A 20,969-nucleotide genomic window follows, 5' to 3' on the forward strand; every position below is an offset into this window, starting at 1 on the left:
ATATTCTCTGTGACTGTGACCATGGTGCACGATCCCTCCTCGTCCTTCTTGACTTCTCTGCAGCCTTTGATATGGTTGATTACAACATCCTCCTCTAACACCTCTCCTCCATTGTCCAGCTGAGTGGGACTGCCCTTGCTTGGTTCCACTCTTACCTATTTAATTGTAGCCAGAGAATCTACAGCAATAGCTTCTCTTCCTGCCCTACAATGTTACCTCTGGAGTCCCTCAAGAACTTGTTGGCCCTCTCCTCTTCCACATCTATATGCTGCCCTTGGTGACATCATCAGGTTCCACATATATGCTGACAACATCCAACTCTTATCTCTCCACTGTGTCTGTGTTGTCAGCCTGCTTGTACTGATATCCAATCCACACAGATCTGCAATTTCCCCAGTTAAACATTGGAAAGACTGAAGTCATCGTCTTCAGACCATGCCATCCAACTCTGCACTCTCACCACCGATTCCATCCCCCTCCCAAGCCACTGTCTCAGGTTAAAGTTGACAGTTCGCAACCTTGGCATCCTCATTGACCCCGAGCTGAACTTCCGAATCCACATCATCTCCACCACAAAGACTAACTACTTCTACCTCAGTAACGTCGCCCATCTCCACCCATCTTCTACCGAAAACCCTCATCCGTGACTTTGTCACCTCCAGATTTGACTATTCCGAAACCCTGCTGCCCGTAGCCTAACCCGCACCAAGTTCCACTCAACCATAACCCCTGATTTCGCTGACCTACACTGGCTCCCTGTCCCCCAATTTAAAATTCTTATCCTTGTGTTCAAATCCCTTCATGGCCTCACCCCTCCCTATCCCTGTAACCTCCTCCAGATGCACAATCATCCACAAACTCTGCATTCTTATAACCTTACCCGCTTGTGTAACCCCACTCCCTTCACCCACCATTGACGGCCATGTCTTCAGTCGTCTAGGCCCTAAGCTCTGTCCCTAAACCTCCCTGGTTCTCCAGCTTTCGCTCTCCTCCTTTAAGACCTTCCTGAAAACGGTCATATTTGAACAAGCGTTTAGTCACTTTCTTTGGGTCGGTGTCAATTTTTGTCTGATCACGTTTCTGTGGAGGGCCTTGGGACATTTTTCTATATCAAAAGGTGCCATATAAATGCAAGTTGTTGTTGGAATTTAAAAAGAAAATGGTCTCTACAAAAACACTAGATACAAAAATATAGACTTCATTATGTTGGGGAAATTAAATAAAAAAGCACAGGGCTCAAGAGGACCTAATTAGTTACATCAGTGATTTTAATTTTAGAAATACTTTTCTACTACAAAATAGAACTCAATACACAATTATAAATTAATTAAAAATTAAAAACAGTGTAAATTATTCATGTTTATAAAATGGGTGTAAAGCCTCTAATATAATCTACTTAAAAAAAGATTGTTTTGTTCATATAAAAATGAAAACAGCACTTTATTACAACCAGACCATTGGAACAAACATTGCAGCATTTTCAAATATTATGTACTGCATACTGAGTGAGTGAAAGAAGTATTACAGAGAATTACATAGAAATTACAGCACAGAAACAGGCCATTCAGCCCAACTGGTCTCTGCAGGTGTTTATGCTCCACACGAGCTTCCTCCCGCCGTACAAATAGCAAATATTAGGCAATTAAAAATGCAGGAAGCAAAAAATTAGTCATTAACACTGTAAAATCGAAGCATAATAAAATAACACATAATTAGTAATGAGAAATGAGAAGCAGAGTAAAGTAACAAAGTGGCAGAATCTAAAAGAATCACCATTTGTACATGAGTAGTTTACCATTATCTTTTTCACAAGCACTCATTTTAGGGTTTTATGTAAACAGATATTCCTTGGAAGGCACCAAGAATGTCTCCAACAAACCCTGAACTCTTAGTGATGTATCACCTGTGCTGCATTGTTGGGAATACATCATGTTCACAATTCAACACATTGAGTTTCTATCCACTGTCAGACCATTTGAGGGAGATGGGTGAAGATCAGGAATTTCTTCATAGGATCAATAGGCAGAGAACAAAAAAGTTATCTTGAATAGACCGCGATATTAGGGGGATAGGTAAACTTAGCACAAATGCAGTGTACTAGAGGATTTACAACCACTTCTATTAGGATATTGGGGCACAAGAGCGTACAAAAACTTCTGGTCAGGCTTACCATATTCAGCAGAAAGTGCAGGAAAATCAAGCTAAGTTTGGTCACTAGCTTTTTAAAAAAAAATTTAACCAAAGAATGCAAGAGTTTGTGTGCAGTAAGAATTGCCTTGGCTACCTGCTATTCATCTCATTATTGGCAGCAGTTCTTACAAATACAACAACTTGCATTTATATAACGCCTCTAATGTAGGAAAATGTCCCAATGTGCTTCACGTTCGTAATCAGACAAAAATTGACACAGAGCTCAAGAAGGACTAAATGTTTGGTCAAAGAAGTACATTTTAAATGAGGAGTCTGAGGTGGAGAGGCAGATAAGTTGAGAGGGAATTCCAGAGCTTAGGCCCTAGACAGCTGAAAATACAGCCGCCAATGGTGAGGTGAATATGTAGCAGGCCAGAATTGGAGGGACAGAGTTCTCAGAGGGTTGTAGGAGGTTACAGGGATAGGGAAGGGCAAGACCATGAAAAGATTTGAACATGAGGTTGAGCATTTTAAATTGAGACATTGGTGGATCAGCAAGCAACGTAGGTCAGCTAGTACAAGAGTGATGGGTGAGCAGGACCTGGTGCGGGTTAGGACATGGGCAGCAGAGTTTTGGATGAGCTGACGTTTATGGAGGATGGGAGGCTGACCAGAAATGTACCCTTATCCTTGCAGAAAAGGTAAATATGGCAGTGGGGAATTAATTAAACTAGTTAGATGGATGGGAGGGGAAAATCCACACAGTAGGTCAAAAGTGTGATAAAAAGACCAGTAGGACATATGGGAAGGGTGGGGGTAGTTACCCAAATAAGAGTTCTGTACACGAATGCATGTAGTATAAGAAATAAAACAAGTGAGTTAGAAGCACAAATTCAGATTAAAAGGTGTGATGTATTAGCCATTACAAAGACATGATTGTGAGCTAAATATTCCAGACTAAAGGATTCTTAGAAAAGACAGGGAAATTGGGAGAGTAGTTGCAATATTGAAAGAAGACAATTACAGCACTAGAAAGAAGGGATTTCAATAAGGGTCATTAAGCAGTGGAAACAGTAAGGGTAGAGTTAAGGTACAGCAAAGGATGCAAGGCTCTGGTAGGAGTTGTCTACAGTCCTGATAGTAGTGACATAATGGGGGGAAATATAAATGTGGAGATCAGGGAAGCGTGTTGGAAAAAAAAGTGTTTATTCTAAGAAATTTTAATTTTCACAGACTGGAAGAAGTAGAACAGTTCAATTAGTAAAAGCAATGAATTTCTAGAATGTAATTGGGGCAGTTTTCTAGAACAATATGTTTTAGAACCGACGAGGGAATAGACCATACTAGAATTAGAGATGAGTAACAAACTAAAACAAGGGTATGGTAGCATAGTGGTTATGTTACTGGACTGGTAATCCAGAGTCATGAGTTCAAATCCTGCTACGGCAGCTGGGGAATTTAAATTCATTCAATCAATTAATTAAATACAATCTGGAATTAATAAACTAGTATCAGTAATGGTGGCCATGAAACTACTGGATTGTCGTAAAAACCCATCTAGTTCACTAATGTCCCTTTAGGGAAGGAAACCCGCCATCCTTACCTGGTCTGGCCTAAATGTGACTCCAGACCCACAGCAATGTGATTGATTCTTAATTGCCTTCTGAAATAGCCTAGCAAGCAACTCAGTTGTACAATCGTGCTAAAAAAAGTCATTATAAGAATAAAACCAGACGGACCACTAGGTACCAGACACGACAAAGGCAAACCAAGCCCAGTCGACCCTGCAAAGTCCTCCTCACTAACAGCTGGGGACTTGTGCCAAAATTGGGAGAGCTGTCAAGCAACAGCCTGACATAGCCATACTCACAGAATCATACCTTTCAGCCAATGTCCCAGACTCTTCCATCATCATCCCTGGGTATGTCCTGTCCCACCAGCAGGACAGACCGACCAGAGGTGGCGGTGCAGTGATATATAGTCAGGAGGGAGTGGCCCTGGGAGTCCTCAACATTCACTCTGGACCCCATGAAATCTCATGGTATCAGGTCAAAAATGGGCAAGGAAACCTCCTGCTGATTACCACCTACCGTCCTCCCTCAGCTGATGAATCAGTCCTCCTCCATGTTGAGCACCGCTTGGAGGAAGCACTGAGGGTAGCAAGGGCACAGAATGTACTCTGGGTGGGGGACTTCAATGTCTATCATCAAGGGTGGCTCGGCAGCACCACTACTGACTGAGCTGGCTGAGTCCTGAAGGACATAGCTGCCAGACTGGGCCTGCGAAACAACACGAGGGAAAAACCTACTTGACCTCATCCTCACCAATCTACCTGTCACAGATGCATCTGTCCATGACAGTATTGGTAGGAGTGACCACCGCGCAGTCCTCATGGAGACGAAGTCCCTTCTTCGCACTGAGGACACCATCCAACGTGCTGTGTGGCACTATCACCGTGCTAAATGGGATAGATTCAGAACAGATCTAGCAGCTCAAAACTGGGCATCCATGAGGCGCTGTGGGCCATCAGCAGCAGCAGAATTGTATTCCAGCACAATCTGTAACCTCATGGCCCGGGATATTCCTCACTCCACCATTACCAACAAACCAGGGGATCAACCCTGGCTCAATGAGGAGTGTAGAAGAGCATGCCAGGAGCAGCACCAGACGTACCGAAAAATGAGGTGCCAATCTGGTGAAGTTACAACTCAGGACTACATGCATGCTAAACAGCGGAAGCAACGTGCTATAGACAGAGCTAAACGATTCCACAACCAACGGATCAGATCAAAGCTCTGCAGTCCTGCCGCATCCAGCCGTGAATGGTGGTCGACAATTAAACAACTAACAGGAGGAGGAGGCTCTGGAAACATCCCCATCCTCAATGATGGCGGAGTCCAGCACGTGAGTGCAAAAGACCAGGCTGAAGCGTTTGCAACCATCTTCAGCCAGAAGTGCCGAGTGGATGATTCATCTCGACCTCCTCCTGATATCCCCACCATCACAGAAGCCAGTCTTCAGCCAATTCGATTCACTCCACGTGATATCAAGAAATGGCTGAGTGCACTGGATACAGCAAAGGCTATGGGCCCCGACAACATCCTGGCTGCAGTGCTGAAGACTTGTAGCTGTAGTGGAACAGTTTGGCTAGAGGCACGGCTAGTTCCAGAGCACAACACTAGCATCTACTCGACAATGTGGAAAATTGCCCAGGTATGTCCTGTCCACAAAAAGCAGGACAAATCTAATCCGGCCAATTACCGCCCCATCAGTCTACTCTCAATCATCAGCAAAGTGATGGAAGGTGTCGTCACAGTGCTATCAAGCGGCACTTACTCACCAATAACCTGCTCACCAATGCTCAGTTTGGGTTCCGCCAGGACCACTCGGCTCCAGACCTCATTACAGCCTTGGTCCAAACATGGACAAAAGAGCTGAATTCCAGAGGTGAGGTGAAAGTGACTGCCGTTGATATCAAGGCAGCATTTGACCGAGTGTGGCACCAAGGAGCCCTAGTAAAATTGAAGTCAATGGGAATCGGGGAAAACTCTCCAGTGGCTGGAGTCATACCGAGCACAAAGGAAGATGGCAATGGTTGTTGGAGGCCAATCATCTCAACCCCAGGACATTGCTGCAGGAGTTCCTCAGGGCAGTGTCCTAGGCCCAACCATCTTCAGCTGCTTCATCAATGACCTTCCCTCCGTCATAAGGTCAGAAATGGGGATGTTCACCGATGATTGCCCAGTGTTCAGTTCCATTCTCAACCCCTCAGATAATTAACGCAGTCCGTGCCCGCATGCAGCAAGCCCTGGACAACATCCAGGCTTGGACTCATAAGTGGCAAGTAACATTCGTGCCAGACAAGTGCCAGGCAATGACCATCTCCAACAAGAGAGAGTCTAACCACCTCCCCTTGACATTCAACGGCATTACCATCATCGAATCCCCCACCATCAACATCCTGGGGGTCACCATTGACCAGAAACGTAACTGGACCAGCCATATAAATACTATGGCTACAAGAGCAGGTCAGAGGCTGGGTATTCTGCGGCGAGTGACTCACCTCCTGACTCCCCAAAGCCTTTCCACCATCTACAAGGCACAAGTCAGGAGTGTGATGGAATACTCTCCACTTGCCTGGATGAGTGCAGCTCCAACAACACTCAAGAAGCTCGACACCATCCAGGACAAAGCAGCCCGCTTGATTGGCACCCCATCCACCACCCTAAACATTCACTCCCTCCACCACCGGCGCACCGTGGCTGCAATGTGTACCATCCACAGGATACACTGCGGCAACTCGCCAAGGCTTCTTCGACAGCACGTCCCAAACCCATGACGCCTACCACCTAGGACAAGAGCAGCAGGCACATGGGAACAACACCACCTGCACGTTCCCCTCCAAGTCACGCACTATCCCGACTTGGAAATATATCGCCGTTCCTTCGTCGTCGCTGGGTCAAAATCCTGGAACTCCCTACGTAACAGCACTGTGGGAGAACCTTCACCACACGGACTGCAGGGGTTCAAGGCGGCGGCTCACCACCACCTTCTCAAGTGCAATTCGGGATGGGCAATAAATGCTGGCCTTGCAAGCAATGCCCACATCCCATGAACGAATAAAAAAAGATAAAAGAACAGTCTGATAGTAAGGGAACATCTTGCAAATAGTGACTGTAATATGACTGAATGTGATATCAGGTTTCTGAGGGAGAAGGAAGAGTCATAAACCAAAGTTTTAAATTTTAGTAAGGCAAACTTCAGAGTTGAGACATGAAATGATCACAGTAAACTGAATTGTTAATGCATAAACCTACAGAAAAAGAGATATATATTCAAAGAAGTATTTGGTATAATAAAAAACCAGTACATACCCCCAAAAATCAAAGGCTCTACTCGAGTAGTTGAGCAAACATGGTTAACAAATGAGGTAAGAGACAGTATCAAGCTAAAAAATGCTTACACAAATGCAAGGAAAAGGGGAAATCCAGCAGACTGGGAGAGCTATAAAAAGAACATAAGTCCATAAAGAAAGTAATGAGGTTTATAAGGGAAATAGGAAACAAAGCTTGTAAGGGATATCAAAGCTAATAGCAAAAGTTTTTATAAATATATTAAGAGATAAAGAGTGGTAAAGGGGAATGTGGACCCATTCAAGACAGATTCAGGCTAGACTATATTGGATAATAAGGAAATGGTAGACTTTTTAAAGAGTATTTTGTATCCGTTTTCACAGTGGAGGAAGACCAAAAACCAGCAATACAAGGGAACCTAAAAATAAGCCAAGGATGGAACTAGGTGGATTTAATATAAATTTAAAAAAAGTTAAAGGAGCAATCTCCTGGACCCGATCGTTTCCACCCCAGGGTACTATAATAGTTGAGGATAATGCAGATGCATTAGGTGTAATTTTTCAAAGCTCTCTAGATTCAGGAGTTGTTTCTTTGGTTTGGAAAATTGCAAATGTCACTCCATTATTTAAGAAGGGAGGGAAGAAGAAACCAGGTAACGACAGACCTGTCAGTTTAAAATTAATTGTGGGGAAGTTACTGCAATCTGTCAGTGACTGAGCGTTTGGACAAGTATCACTGATCAAAGAGAGTGAGCATGGATTTGTGAAGGGTAAGTCATGTCTAATTTATTTGAAATTTTTGAGATCACTAGCGTAGTGGTAGGAGAGCGTCTATGGATGCTGTCTTTATGGACTTCCAGAAGGCATTTAATAAGGTCCCGCACAAGAGATTATTAGCAAAAATGAAAGTGCACGGAATTGGAGGTATCCTTGCAACATGGATCAGTAATTGGTTGGGAGGTAGGAGACAGAGAGTAGGCATAAAGGGTTTGTTCTCAGATTGGCAGGATGTGACAAGTAGTGGGGAACTCAGCTTTTCACCATATATATTAATGACATGGATGAAAGAATAGAGTTGTATGTCCAAGTTTGCAGATGACTAAGTTGGAAGGATCAGTAAGTTGTGCAGATAGGAGCAGGAAGTTACAAAGAGACTAAGTGAGTGGGCAAAACGATAGCAGATGGAGTTCAATATGGGAAAGTGTGAGGTAATCCAATTTGGATCTGAGAAAGACAAATTGGATTATTTTCTTAATGGTGAGAGACTAGGAGCTGTCATGGAGCAAAGGGATTTAGGTGTTCACGTACACAAATCACTAAAAGCTGGTGCACAGGTACAAAAAATAATCAAAAATGCTAATGAAATATTGGTCTGTAGCTCAAAAGGGGCTGGAATACAAGGGGAAGTTTTGCTTCAGTTCTACAGAGCATTGGTCAGACCCTATCTGAAGTATTGCATTCAGTTTTGGGCACCAAACTTCAGGAAAAATATAATGGCCTTGGAAAGGATGTAGCGTAGATTCTCTAAAAAAAGGTTAAAATGTGAGAATAGGTTGTATAAACTTGGCTTGTATTCCCTTGAGTTTAGAAGGTTATGGGGTGATCGAATTGAGGTCTTTAAAATGATAAAGTGGTTTGAATGGGTAGTACAGAAAAACTATCCCCTCTGTTGGGGGAATCCAGAACAAGAGGGCATAATCTTAAAATTAGAGCTAGGCCATTTATGAGTGAAATCAGGAAGCACTTTTTCATGCATTCAGTGGTTTTCGACTTCCCAATGTTTACTTGGAGAAACTGCGGCTCTTCCAGGACTGGATGTTGGACAAGCAGGCTGACGACAAAGAGGTAGTGGAGAGGTTGGGAGAGGTGGAGAGATAAAGCTAGGTGTCATCAGCGCACATGTGGATCCTGACGTCATGTCTATGGATGATGTAGCGAGGGGCAGCATGTAGATGAGGAATAGGAGGGGCCCAAATACTTCACAGAACAGGCAAAACTACTCAATACAAATTAGCTGGGCTTATCGTGTCCATAAAATATCTGCACCTGTTCCATAGGGCTCTTCCTCTGCTATTTTAGTAGAAGCATTAACTTTTAAACAATAAACCAGTTAATGCTGGATTAAAATAGCACTAAAATAGTGCTAGTGACGCCAACATAATTTCTAACTATTTGACCGCTATGAAGCAGCATAGTTAAGATTATCACTATTTTGATTTGCAGATTACATTGCCTCTCAGTACAGCTAAAACAGCTCCTCTTTGAACAATTTTATCCATGCTAAAAGAATGGGTAGGAATTTTGTCTACAATGCTGCCACAAAAAATTTGATTTGAATAGTTGAACTACTTAGCTCCACAAGTTTAATGCTTAGTTAACACAGTGTTCAGGGCAAAAGATGTCAGACAGCACAAATTAAAAGTGGCAGAAATAACCAAGAACAAAATATTATTTTTGGCTCCAGTTTAATATATGTTGCAATATTCTGTGGTTTCACAAAACTTCAATTGTACTACATAGAAGATATCCTTTCAGTTAATTGTGGTCTTCTTCAATAGCCAGTTCTGATCTGGCAGGGAAATGTTCTTGCATAATGCTCACTGAAAATTGTACTAAAATTGAGAACAATGAACATACACAGAACAATGCTATTTGCATACACACACATGACTGGACTGTGAATTTCTCCATAACCGTACTGGGGCAAAAATGTGGTAATAGTGGAGAGTCTATCATTGGATCCAATTTATCTGCAAATCGTTTTGTAATACTGCCCCCTTTTAAATTCAAACACTGGAAAACCTCCAAAACACAGACTGTAATAGTTAAAAAAATTTATTTTTAAGAATCACTTTCATGTATATTATAATGTATGTGGCATTAGTGAACATATACTGACTACTTGAATTTCACTCTCGCATTTTATTATGCCACCTCAACTCCTAGACTGGATTAGAGCCATGCAATTCACTTGCAGGCATCCATTATTCTTTATATTTCATGATATACCATAGGACCCACTTTTTCTTATGTCAAACAGCTCCAAGGTCACATAAATTACCTCAAAATAGCATAAAACAGTTGAACTGCCTTCAGTGTTTCACTATTTCCACAAATTTGAAGTTAAACTTTTAAAACAGTAAATTTGTTTCTTTTATGCAGGCATGATTTTAGCAGTACATGAAGCAAGGGAATGCTCCATTCCATTCAAATGATAATGGCTCAGAGATATGGAGGTAAGGCTGGAAAGCATTGTAGAAGGAGAAAAATTACAAGATTTTAACAAATATTGTGTACATTTTATTGCCTATAATACTTTGTAACATTTATGAGAGTCAAGGAAATTTTTTAAATTGCTTTAATTTGTACTGTAGAATTGGGTCAACTTTTTCTTTGTCGTCAGCAGGACGATGGATATGTGTGTGTGAAATGCAAGTTTGCATTTTTGCAGCCAGTTTCAATATTGAGCACTCCCACATCAGGGATATCAGTCACGTAAAAGTCCCTCTGCGTGGCCCCATTGTGCCTTACCCTAGCTTCAAAAAGCATCCCCATCCACTATACCAGTCTGAGAGCTCCATTTTTCACTCCTACCATCCCTCGGGTCTCTGAATAGCAGTGCCAACTTTGTGTCAATGTGACGTGCTAGCATTGTGGCACTGAGTTTTCTTGGGCCAATGCAACAATTTTATGATGTACTATGGAACGAGTCAGCTCCTAGAATGTACACCAATTATTTTTTTTATTGTGGCCTAAACAGAGTAAAGGGCCAATCTTAGATTCTAAAATATGGTCCTCAAAAAACATGTCCTTGCTTAACAAGCAGACTTGGTGAAGAACATGGCAAAACATAAATTCTACAATGGATTTTTCTTCTGGAATGCACATTTAAAAAAAATCTGTATTTATTAAATGATTGAAAGTTATGCTATGTTATAATCAGACATAATGTGTGCTAGTATATTTCAAGGTAAATTAATACAATTGATTGCATCCCTCCTGAAATTAGTTTAGAAAGGTTAGGTTTATTTCTCCTGTTCCAGTTTATAACAGTGGCTATAGAAAACTGTGTACAAGTGGTTTGTCTTTCAATGGATTTATTGGCAACATTTAACTGCATGTGTTCAAGTTCAGTTAATGATAATGGCTTAAAAAGTTGAGCTACAGCGCGAGACATAAAAATGTCTATAGATTATGTGACAATGAATGAAAAGCTCATTAAAAGTTGCACCTCTTCGCGCTTTTTAAATTCCCAAGAAGGAAAAGCAAAAGCTGTAGGCAAAGTAAAATTTTCTGGCATATAAGACGAAAGTACAGGTACTTCATTAACACGTTTAAACAAAATTGATAATACAGAATTCACTTGTATTGAAATGGGAGATCTTCCTCTTGAAAGTCTCAAAGGTTCATACTCCTTTCCAAATGATTGTGGAGATAAACCTTCACTAAAATCAAAACTCCTTCAAAGATGATGCCCTGGATGGAAACAAGAATAAATCCAATTTAAAATAGCTCAGAAGTTGTTGATTTTTCATTTTTAAAATGGTGTTGCTTTTCTTTGGCTGTGCACGCTCCATGTAATAAGGTGAACTGGCAGGCTGAAACAGGCTCTGATATTGATTCTGAGTACAAAACCAATTGGGGCTCAGGTTCAGTAATATATGAATACAGGATCAGACATTGCAGAGCTGGGCAACAGTGAGTGCACTAGCAGGCTCTTACTGTAAATAAATCCAAAGACTTCTCCTCAATCATTTAATGAACCAGACAGGCAAAAACACTCCAGGTTGTGGGATCCTAGTCATGCTGAGCGGGTTTGCAGGGCTAGAGATTCATACAAATTATGCATCAGCTAAATCAACCTAAATGACTGTAGGCCCCTTAAAATTTTCACAGCTATTACAGTCCATTTTTATAACTCATAATAAATTCACCAATGATTGCATTTTGACATTTTGATGTGCACATTATTTTTCACTGCAATACCAAGTTTCTGTCACTGCTGTGAGCTTGTAAGGGAAAAAAGCTTGTTCTCTGCAACACTACCGATCGGAACTCAATGGTGCTGCAGCCTAGGAGTACAAGAAGTGTAATTGCAAATCAAAACAATTAGTGCTTGATCAGGCTTGTTTCAGATGCCCACTAGTTTAACGCAGTTATCGCAAAGAAGAAACACTGGAAAAATACATTTTGGGCTTTTGAGCATAACATGTTATTTTAATGCTAATTTATGTACAATGGCAAATGGGAAAAGGTTGTGCATATGACATTGAATCCAAGGAACCAGTAATGGCTGGAAAAAGATTTTAAATTAAAATCATATTTATTGTTTTCTACAGTGTTACAGACTATACAAAGAAATAGAAGATATTATTTTAAAATTATCATTTCAAATCTTTTTCTATCTTTCTGATCATTTTACTCATGGTGTGATGGGAATGCGAGTGATCTCCACCAACACTAACCCACCCCCACGTTGATAACTAAAGACAAGACCCATTTTAGTTGAGTAAGTTTAACTCCACTCGACTATTAATAGGAGTCAAACCCAGGTTACTCCTATAGGGAGAGTTTCTTCAAGAAGTGTTTGAAATGGTGATGTCATATAGGTGACTCTCCTGTATGCAGGTAGCAACTCTCTGAGCTATTTGGCAGTTCCTGGAACCATAGAAGTTTACAGCACAGAGAGAACTATTCAGCCCATCGTGCCTGTGCCAGTTCTCGGCGAGAACAATCCAAAACTGATCTCACTGCCCTGCTCTCCCACAGAGGAAGTTAGCAAAAGTTAAAATAACATGGACAATCAAAACAACATAATAACTTAATCATTTACATCACTTGTGTGGAGATATGTCAGTGACAAAAAATTACTTCTAGGCACGACATGGTGCTAAAGTTAGATCATTAAAGGCTAGCACGTGGTGGGGGGGGGGAGGGGGAGGGGAGGCAGGTGTGTGCTCACTCTCTAGTCTGCTCAGTTCCTCATCGGAGTTGCACCGTGCAGGGAAGTACTGAGTGAAATGGTTCTGTGTAGGTGGATGAAAATCAGAGGGAAGAGTCATGCCTGATTGTCATGTGACATAAAAGACAGTCAGCTGATTGTCAGCATTGGAATTATGACTGGGAGCAAGCTGGCCAACCAAACTCCCACTCAGTAGAGCTGGTGGATTGATAATGACGGATAATGTGAAATAATTTTTAAAAAATTTCCAACTGGCATGATATAACAGTGACAAAGTAGTTTTAACTGATTTCTTTGTGTTGTGGAAATGATAAAAACACTTAACATAAACTGTCCAGTTGAAAACCTACTACAAAAGTTAACAGAATACATCATGGCCTGGTAAGGAGTACACTAAATATCTCCACTCAGGCAGCTACCCAGAGAGCATCGTGGATAATGGCACATGCCAGTGTAAACGAGGAAGTCCAAGGCTGAATCTCTGGTGTGCATTAACTGATTTTAAGTGGGCTGTGGTCGGACACTACAGTTGGCTTCGATGTCCCTGGGCTAAGGATGGGGAAAAACAAAAATCGGGCAGGATTGCACTCCTGCTGGCTATGCAGCCATCTGTGCTGGAAAGTGCAGATGTACAGGCATAGGGTGAGGCCAAGATCAGTCGCACCTCTGTTGCCCTCCACGTTCAAATAGCCTGCCAAAATTCACTGACTAAGCTCACACAAGAAGAAAGGCTTTTTTGGAGAGTGGCTAGAGCTTGTGAATCTATATGCCGGCAAGGAGTCAGCACTTTCAGAAGTGGTGGGGCACTAAATCCTCCACTCATGAAGCTGATCTCTGTGGTGAAGTCACTTTTGAGTTAACTTGTTAGCTTCATTTGCCATACATCACAGAGTTGCCTATGACATCATATCCTCTGTGTAAACAATCACTTTGTAAGCAACAGAATGGGGCCGGTTGGACTGCTGGTTGGTATTTGGAGGACCCTGCAAGATACTACTCCATTTAGGTATCATGTACATAGCCCAACCCTCTTGTCCTGAGGCCCAGCAGCAGAACCCTAGTATAGGTTCAAAAACAGTACAAAAGAATACATGCCTGATGACGTTTTTAAACACTAAGCACAATCCCTTCTAACTGGTTATAGCTATCAACAGTAGGCAAACCCTGCTCCCAGTAAGCAAGAAACTTTCACCTAATTTAAAAACAGTGTACAAGCATATTGTATGATGGAAGATTTGGAATGGTTTGGCTAAATGGACTAATGGTCCTCTCCTCTCAAAAAAATACTTTCTTACTATTTTGTGACGAATTAATGGAATTCTTCTAGTCATTTTACCAAAGTCTATGATTATTTACTGTATACATAGCCAAAGTAGATCAAGTGAGAACTATTTTTGGATTCTTGAACATTTTTAGCTTGATTGAGTTACACACTCAAGCAACATGAATACATGCACCAAGGATACCTGTTCAATGATCTGTTTAGGGAACAATCAGGAGATCGACGACTGGAACGGTCTGGTGAATGTGAACCTGGGCTTAAAGAAGGTTGAGGTGGTGACATAGTACGGTAGGAGGGGCCATGTCGACGAAGCTCTTGCACAGCACATTCCCTGTAAAAGTACATTTTGAGTGCTTTTAATTAGCCAAAAAAAAAGCACAAAACGAATGCCTAGGTTATACTATCATTTCACATCGGATTTATGCCTGTCGCAGTGTAAATTCAGCACAAGAATCATAATTTGGAGCAGTTAAATCACGCTTCAATTTACTAAATTCCCTTTACCAAATAAATTGGAGGCAACACAGTAATATTCCACTGCAGAGTCACTGAACTGCTCAAGTTGATACAAACACCTTAGAACATAGTTCCCCCAGGAGGATTTGTGCAGAAATGGAAATTATCTGGCCAGGATTTTCTGCTTTAGCAATTGCAAGCCTACAATTTTCCTCCCATTAAAATGAATAGGGGGAAAATCGTGGACTGGTGAGAGGATAAGCAGAAAACCCATCCTCTGTCATAACATCACAATAATATTGAAATTTCCCTATTTAATCAACGACTCGAATCTTCAACCCTCCCCCACCCTGTGCTAGTAAGTACATTCATTTCATCTTTGGGCAAAACACAATGGATGCTCCAGCTTCTACTGCAACTCAGAATGCCACACCTCTATGTACATACCTGCATATGAACAATAATGCTGCAAGTTCGGTAGGAAACTGCAGCATCTAATGTGTGCAGGGAGTGTAATCCAGGTAGCATGAGTAGTGCAGCATTGTTTAATGTGCAGGCCAAGTTATTATAAAACCAGTACAAAGAATTTAGAAAGGGACTGTTGTAACAGAGTGAAATAAAACCAAAACATATACTTGCCTTTCAAATCGTTCAGTACCCAACTGCCGCTTCGCCATATCTAACTCTGTTTCAAGCATTGCTGCTTTGCTTCTAAGCTGAGAAATTTCACGGGATTGAGATGCCCTGTCAAGCACAATATTAAATACACAATAAGCCATGGGCATGGCATAGAGGAACAAAGATGTCAAATCTAGATTCTTTTAGTAAAAGTTCTTAAGGATATTTACTAAAAAAAAGCGTTTATGATCTGACTGACTTTTCATAGTCAGAATCCCATCTGTAGAAAAAACAGTGGATGAGTACTCCAATTATGATTAGGCCTGTTGTGTAACACTGATAAAGTGTTTTCTGCATCTACTGAGTTATTGGAAAACACATTTAATGACTTGAGATAATCTGTTATTCAGTCAGTAATCAATGTATATCTATGTGGTCTGGCTGTTACATCACTACAATTTTAAATTAATCAATACAGCAGCAGATTCGTATAGGTGTGCTCAACAATGCTAGTAAGACAATGATATGCTCTACAAATCGCCATCATTAGTGGATGTGGCAGAGGTGCTGAAATACTTACTGGTACCTGCTCTTTGAATACCAATCGGGTAGAATTACAATGGTCCAGAAAGGATAAATATACCATAGAGAATGCCATCGACTCAGTGGAAGTCTCAGAAAAAAATTGGGCCAATTTACTTAGGTTAGAGAAGGTAGGCTACACTGATGACAGTTAGATCACTGAGAAGCCCTATGCACTGGTTACAAAATCTGCAACAGTTTTGCCTTGTGGCCTTCTCATATCCTTGTGCACTGACTGCTGTGGTGATCAGAGGCATCCTGATTTTGTTTTAATGAATAAACTAAACCTTCTTCGCTGGTGAGAAGACAAATGCTACGATGAAGATTTTGTGTGCGAAATGGGAACCACATCGGCATTTTCTGATTTCAGAGGACTCCTTTTCTTTAGCCTTGACGTGGAAAATTACGAATAAACACTTAGAAATCATTTGTGGACGTTTCCCCTTATGGTGTGGTACAATAACGGATAATTATTTGAAAAAGAAAAAATTAAAGGAATATGGGAAAAGGGCATGGGAATGGAACTAAGTGGATATCTCTTTCAAAGAGTGCTAGCCAGCCACGTTGGACCTAGTTCTCTCACTCTCCACCCCCACACCATAGTAACCAGGACCATCGTGTCTTGACACTGTCCCCACCACTTCTTTCATAGGGCTAATCATATTGTAGCAAACACTGATTAATGAGGTGAGAAACAAATCAGGAAGGCTCACTTAATAAAAAACTTCCAGTAGTCAAAAAGTTCACATCTTACACACAGTAGTATCCATGAACAGTGCATAGCACATATAAACACAGTACTTACAATTTGCTCTCAGCCAAGGAAAGCTTATCTTTAAAGAGCTGAATTTCAGTCTCTTTCTCTTGAGTGACCATTTGGCTTTGGAACTTTTTCTCCCGATTAGATGCCAACAAAGATTCCAGATTTTTTATTGAAGTTCTCTCACTTGAAAGCTGATTTCTTAAGAGCTCTATTTCAGAACGGGCTGATTCAAGCTCACTTAGAATCTTATTGGAGTAAAGAAGTTAATACAGTTACATTTTTGAAAGCATGGTGCTCTATTCAACGAACAATGTGGTTATTTTACATTCATGGCTAAAAGCAGAAACTCTAAATGTTATTGGGTTATGGCAGAAAACAGTGTTCACTGTTCGTTCTATTAAAATTTCCCTCTAATAATTACAAGCTAGACCACCCGTTGAAGTAGAATAAAAGAAACTTTGATCCATGAGCAACTTTACTAAAGATGATGACGTCTGACAATGATCTAAGAAAGTTTCCTTTGTGGATGCTATTTTCAGTGTAAGCTTTCTAGAATTAACCCTTACTGCACTGTGGATGAGTAGCCTTGTTTGGCTGCTGATGCCACAGAGTTGATAGCCTGTCTTGTGTTAAGGATTTTAGATTAATATGCAGCAAAACTGCATCAAAATTTGAAATGCTTGCCTACAGAGTCTGCTGTCAGCAGGTCAGGTGCAATTTCTTTCATTGTGGCTCCCATCTCCAAAATAGATGGAGAGACCTTAGAGAGCAAGGAAAACAGATACAAAATAAAAACATAAGAACACTCAAGTATAAGGCAAGTTGCATTCAGTCCATCAAAGCTCATTCCTTTAGTACCCTACCTTAGAATAGGATGTATTAGATAGGTGTAAAGTAAAAGTTTTCATGTAAAAGAGGAGAGAAGACCTGGTGAGCAGAGGTATTATTTTCTTAAAATTGCAATTGAAGTGTTTATTTTAATTGCATGGAGTTAATGAGTGATATCATCACTGGAAATGAGTCAGAATGGGATTTCTGCCCCTGACCGACCCTGCTGTGATCCTGAACTACTTCCCTCGGTTGGGGTCAACTGCCTATGCAAGGCGGGCTCTCTGCTCTCCAGAGGTAGTGCACCACTGCCCGGCAGGAAGAAAGCCGCAGTGCCGCCATGGCACCTGAGATGGGAAGTGGCATTTTTAAAGGGGCACAAGCTCCTAAATGATCCTGAACTACATTTTGAATGGACTCTGAATGAGCTCAGCAATCAAATAACCAGCATTTGGGGGAGGTAAAGGTGGCCATCCTGTACCCTTTACCCAGTCCTCCTGGCCCCTGCTACCAAAGTCCCCCTACCACCTTCTTTCTCGTGGCCTTCTCCTCCGTTGGTGGGCTAAAAGCAGGAGCAACAGGAAATTGGCTGGAGTCCCAAGCCCCACCCATCATTTACATTCGGTGGTGCAGGCAGCCAATGTCGATGGCAGTGGGTGTGGAGGGGGGAAATAGAAGAGAAGAATATGTGGATGGCTAGTTTTAGGGGTGGGGATTTTCCCTATTTTCCTGAGCATCGCTCCAGGGCAGCAAACATTTGGAGGAAAATCCAGCCCAATATCACAGTGCTAAGTTCATTCATGATATCTGAGTTGCTTTGGATAGCCCACAGATACTGGAACTGAGTGGAGATGCTGGGAGGCTGAGGGATTAAACAATTCCAGATTTGTGCCACGCCAACAGGGAAAATACTGAATGAAAGCCATGTTCTTTTCTAAACAGTGGGAAGAGAAAAAAAAAAAGTGATTGGCGGTGACACTGGCACTTTCTTGCACTCCTTGGGAATCCAGTTACCACTAATGGTGTTGTTTGCCATCATACATGTGACCAAAAGGAACTTAAGAGAGGCCAACTTTTTTTTAATACAAACTTGAATATGAGCAATTGATCCATGCATCTAGGTTAATTTTTTAACAGTGGACAGTTTGCCCTCGAAATTAACTCCCCCACGATGGGTGGGAGTGGGACTGGGGGGAATTAAAAAGTGAAATATGCGGAACGGAGGGGGATATCGGGGAGCCTGAGTGTCCCGCTGTGGAGAGGCGGGACGCTTAATTAACATATTTAAAGTGGGCTCCCACAGTGTAATTGGGAGCCCAGTTTGAAATTTACTGCTGCTTGCACTCCTTGGGGGCCAGGAGTGCTCCCCTCAGCCTTTTAAGGAAGCCTCCCCTGCCCCCACCTGACTGCTAAACTCCCAAAGCCCCTATTGCTTACCTCTTCCCAGCCCTTCCGATTGCGACACACTCCCCCCTCCCGATTGCAGGAGACCGTCCCCAGTGGTCCACGGCTGCGGCTTCCTGCCGGTGGTGATCCCTCCCACCCTCCCGTTGGCCAGGCTGTCTATTTGGCCGGCTGTCTGGCAGGAGACAGACCTACAAAACGTTAATGTTGGCAAGACCTCCACGTCCCCAGTCTAGCCGGGTTCTTCGGCCATTTTCGGCATCACCCGCACCCTCCCGGTAAATATCGGGGCCTTCATTTCTGGAAATTAAATTTCTGTTAACCTGAAATTTATCCTAACTACACTCCAACAGACTAGCTTGTTATAAGAAGTCAAGTGAAAATATAGGGGCTCCAGGTTTTACAGATAACCTCAAGAACGCTCTGCATGTTCGGCCCAGATGTGGCTACTGTATGAAAACCACACTGAGAAAATTAAAGTATCACTATTAAAATGTTAAAATATTTAACTTTTCATTCTACATACTTGCTCCATCTCCTTGTTTTTGTTGGCCACCTGCCTCATCATCATCTCTTTGTTCGAATCCAGCTTCAAACACAGCTCTTGAGTGGATGTGAGGTCAGTGAGGGCTGTGGTCTTTTCAGTTTGAACCTGCCGAAGTTCATCTTCCAGCTTCATTATCAACTTGTTAAGTGAGCAAACCTGGGCTTTGTAGGCATTCCTAGCAGCCTCTTGCTACAGAGAAAATCCAATTTTGCATGTTAAAAAAATGGGAAAATTAAACTGCAGAATAAGAAATCTTAGGAAAATAGAAATCCTTGGTGAAATTACATGAAAAATACACTCCAAATTAGCAAATAAATTAATTCTATCCCTGTACTTTGTCTTTTGAAACAAGCTTATCACTATTTCGTTAATGAACAGTCAACTGTAGCTGATGTTGATTAGATTTTGATTACAGATTCCCGCAAAACTGACAAAATAATTTTATCATTTTCACCTTCTTGAGTTCTGTACCCCTTTATATAATAAAGCATTCACTGAGACCAGGAATTTATTTTGTTTTTGTGTTAGAGTATGTAATCTCAAAGTTCACTGTATATGTGATAATATTCCTGGTCACAGTAAACGATGGACTATAAATTAGTCAGTTCCTACCTCCTCAATTTCTTTTTCAAGTGAGTTAAGCTTTTCACACATCCTGCGGCTGTCAGCTTTAGCAGTAACAAGTTCCAGTTGAACTGAATTGAACTCTCCTTCTATTTGGCGGGCCTTCAATTCCCAGTTCTCTGTCTGCGCATTTGTTCTACGACATTGCTCCAGCAGATTAAAATTCTCATTTTCCTGATAAACATATAAAATATAGTCAATTCACTCAAAAATCACAATCAAAGTGTGTTTTTTTAAAAATAAGACAGCTATAAAACACTACTGCTGTTGTCCAGTAGACAACTTTTCATGCCAATATTTAGCCACTCCATCTGCCATAGGACAGAACATGTACAACATGTCAATCTAATCAAGTAATACATGTCTGCACCTGGAGCCAAGAAAGCACCAGATGATATGGGCCTCCTTCATGCATCCACCTGCCACCAAAACACAGGGATCATGAGGTCCCCATGTCCAGTTTCTAACAAGTCCCTGATTCATGTTTTATCTGCTCAGCCTATGACCCCTAAAAGGAATGACCTCAGCCCTGTCAATATATAATGCTGCCCAAATATATAGTCATGTAAGACCCTCAAAGTATGCATCAGCACGTATCACATAATCTGTAATGCATCCTGGCCCAAGAAGCCTGTCAATTTTGCACAATTCAATAAGTCTATGGAAAGGTATAGCCTTGTCAGGCTAATACCCGTTTCTTGCTTCTAAATTTCTTGTATCCAAAATTTTTCCGTTGAATAAATTTATCAAAGAAAAAGATATTCAGGAATAATGGTGAAATCTGGGAGAAAAACACTGATGGACTACTTGAATTACTTCTCTGGCAATTCCTTCCACTGGATTAATCAATCCGAGCAAAAAAGGGTAGAAAAAGAGTTCTTTGCTTATTGAGGCATTAAGATTATTAATGAGGTAGTTATG

At 41.5% G+C, this 20,969-nt stretch overlaps 1 protein-coding gene across 3 annotated transcripts in view; it reads right to left on the reverse strand.

Moving 5' to 3' along the window:
* Positions 1–9,430: 9,430 nt before the first annotated feature.
* tsga10 (testis specific, 10) overlaps positions 9,431–20,969 on the reverse strand; it is a 130,923-nt gene continuing 119,384 nt past the window's right edge. For all 3 annotated transcript variants that reach the window (XM_067985835.1, XM_067985834.1, XM_067985832.1), the window contains 6 exons: positions 20,037–20,222; positions 19,404–19,613; positions 16,688–16,890; positions 15,322–15,426; positions 14,411–14,557; positions 9,431–11,458 (listed from right to left, as the gene is read on the reverse strand). In XM_067985835.1, coding sequence (XP_067841936.1) covers positions 11,434–11,458; positions 14,411–14,557; positions 15,322–15,426; positions 16,688–16,890; positions 19,404–19,613; positions 20,037–20,222 — 876 coding nt within the window. In that variant the 3' untranslated portion in view covers positions 9,431–11,433. The remainder of the gene's footprint in view (positions 11,459–14,410; positions 14,558–15,321; positions 15,427–16,687; positions 16,891–19,403; positions 19,614–20,036; positions 20,223–20,969) is intronic.

The sequence above is a fragment of the Heptranchias perlo genome, chromosome 6 (assembly GCF_035084215.1).
Source record: "Heptranchias perlo isolate sHepPer1 chromosome 6, sHepPer1.hap1, whole genome shotgun sequence".
Taxonomy (NCBI): Eukaryota; Metazoa; Chordata; class Chondrichthyes; order Hexanchiformes; family Hexanchidae; genus Heptranchias; species Heptranchias perlo.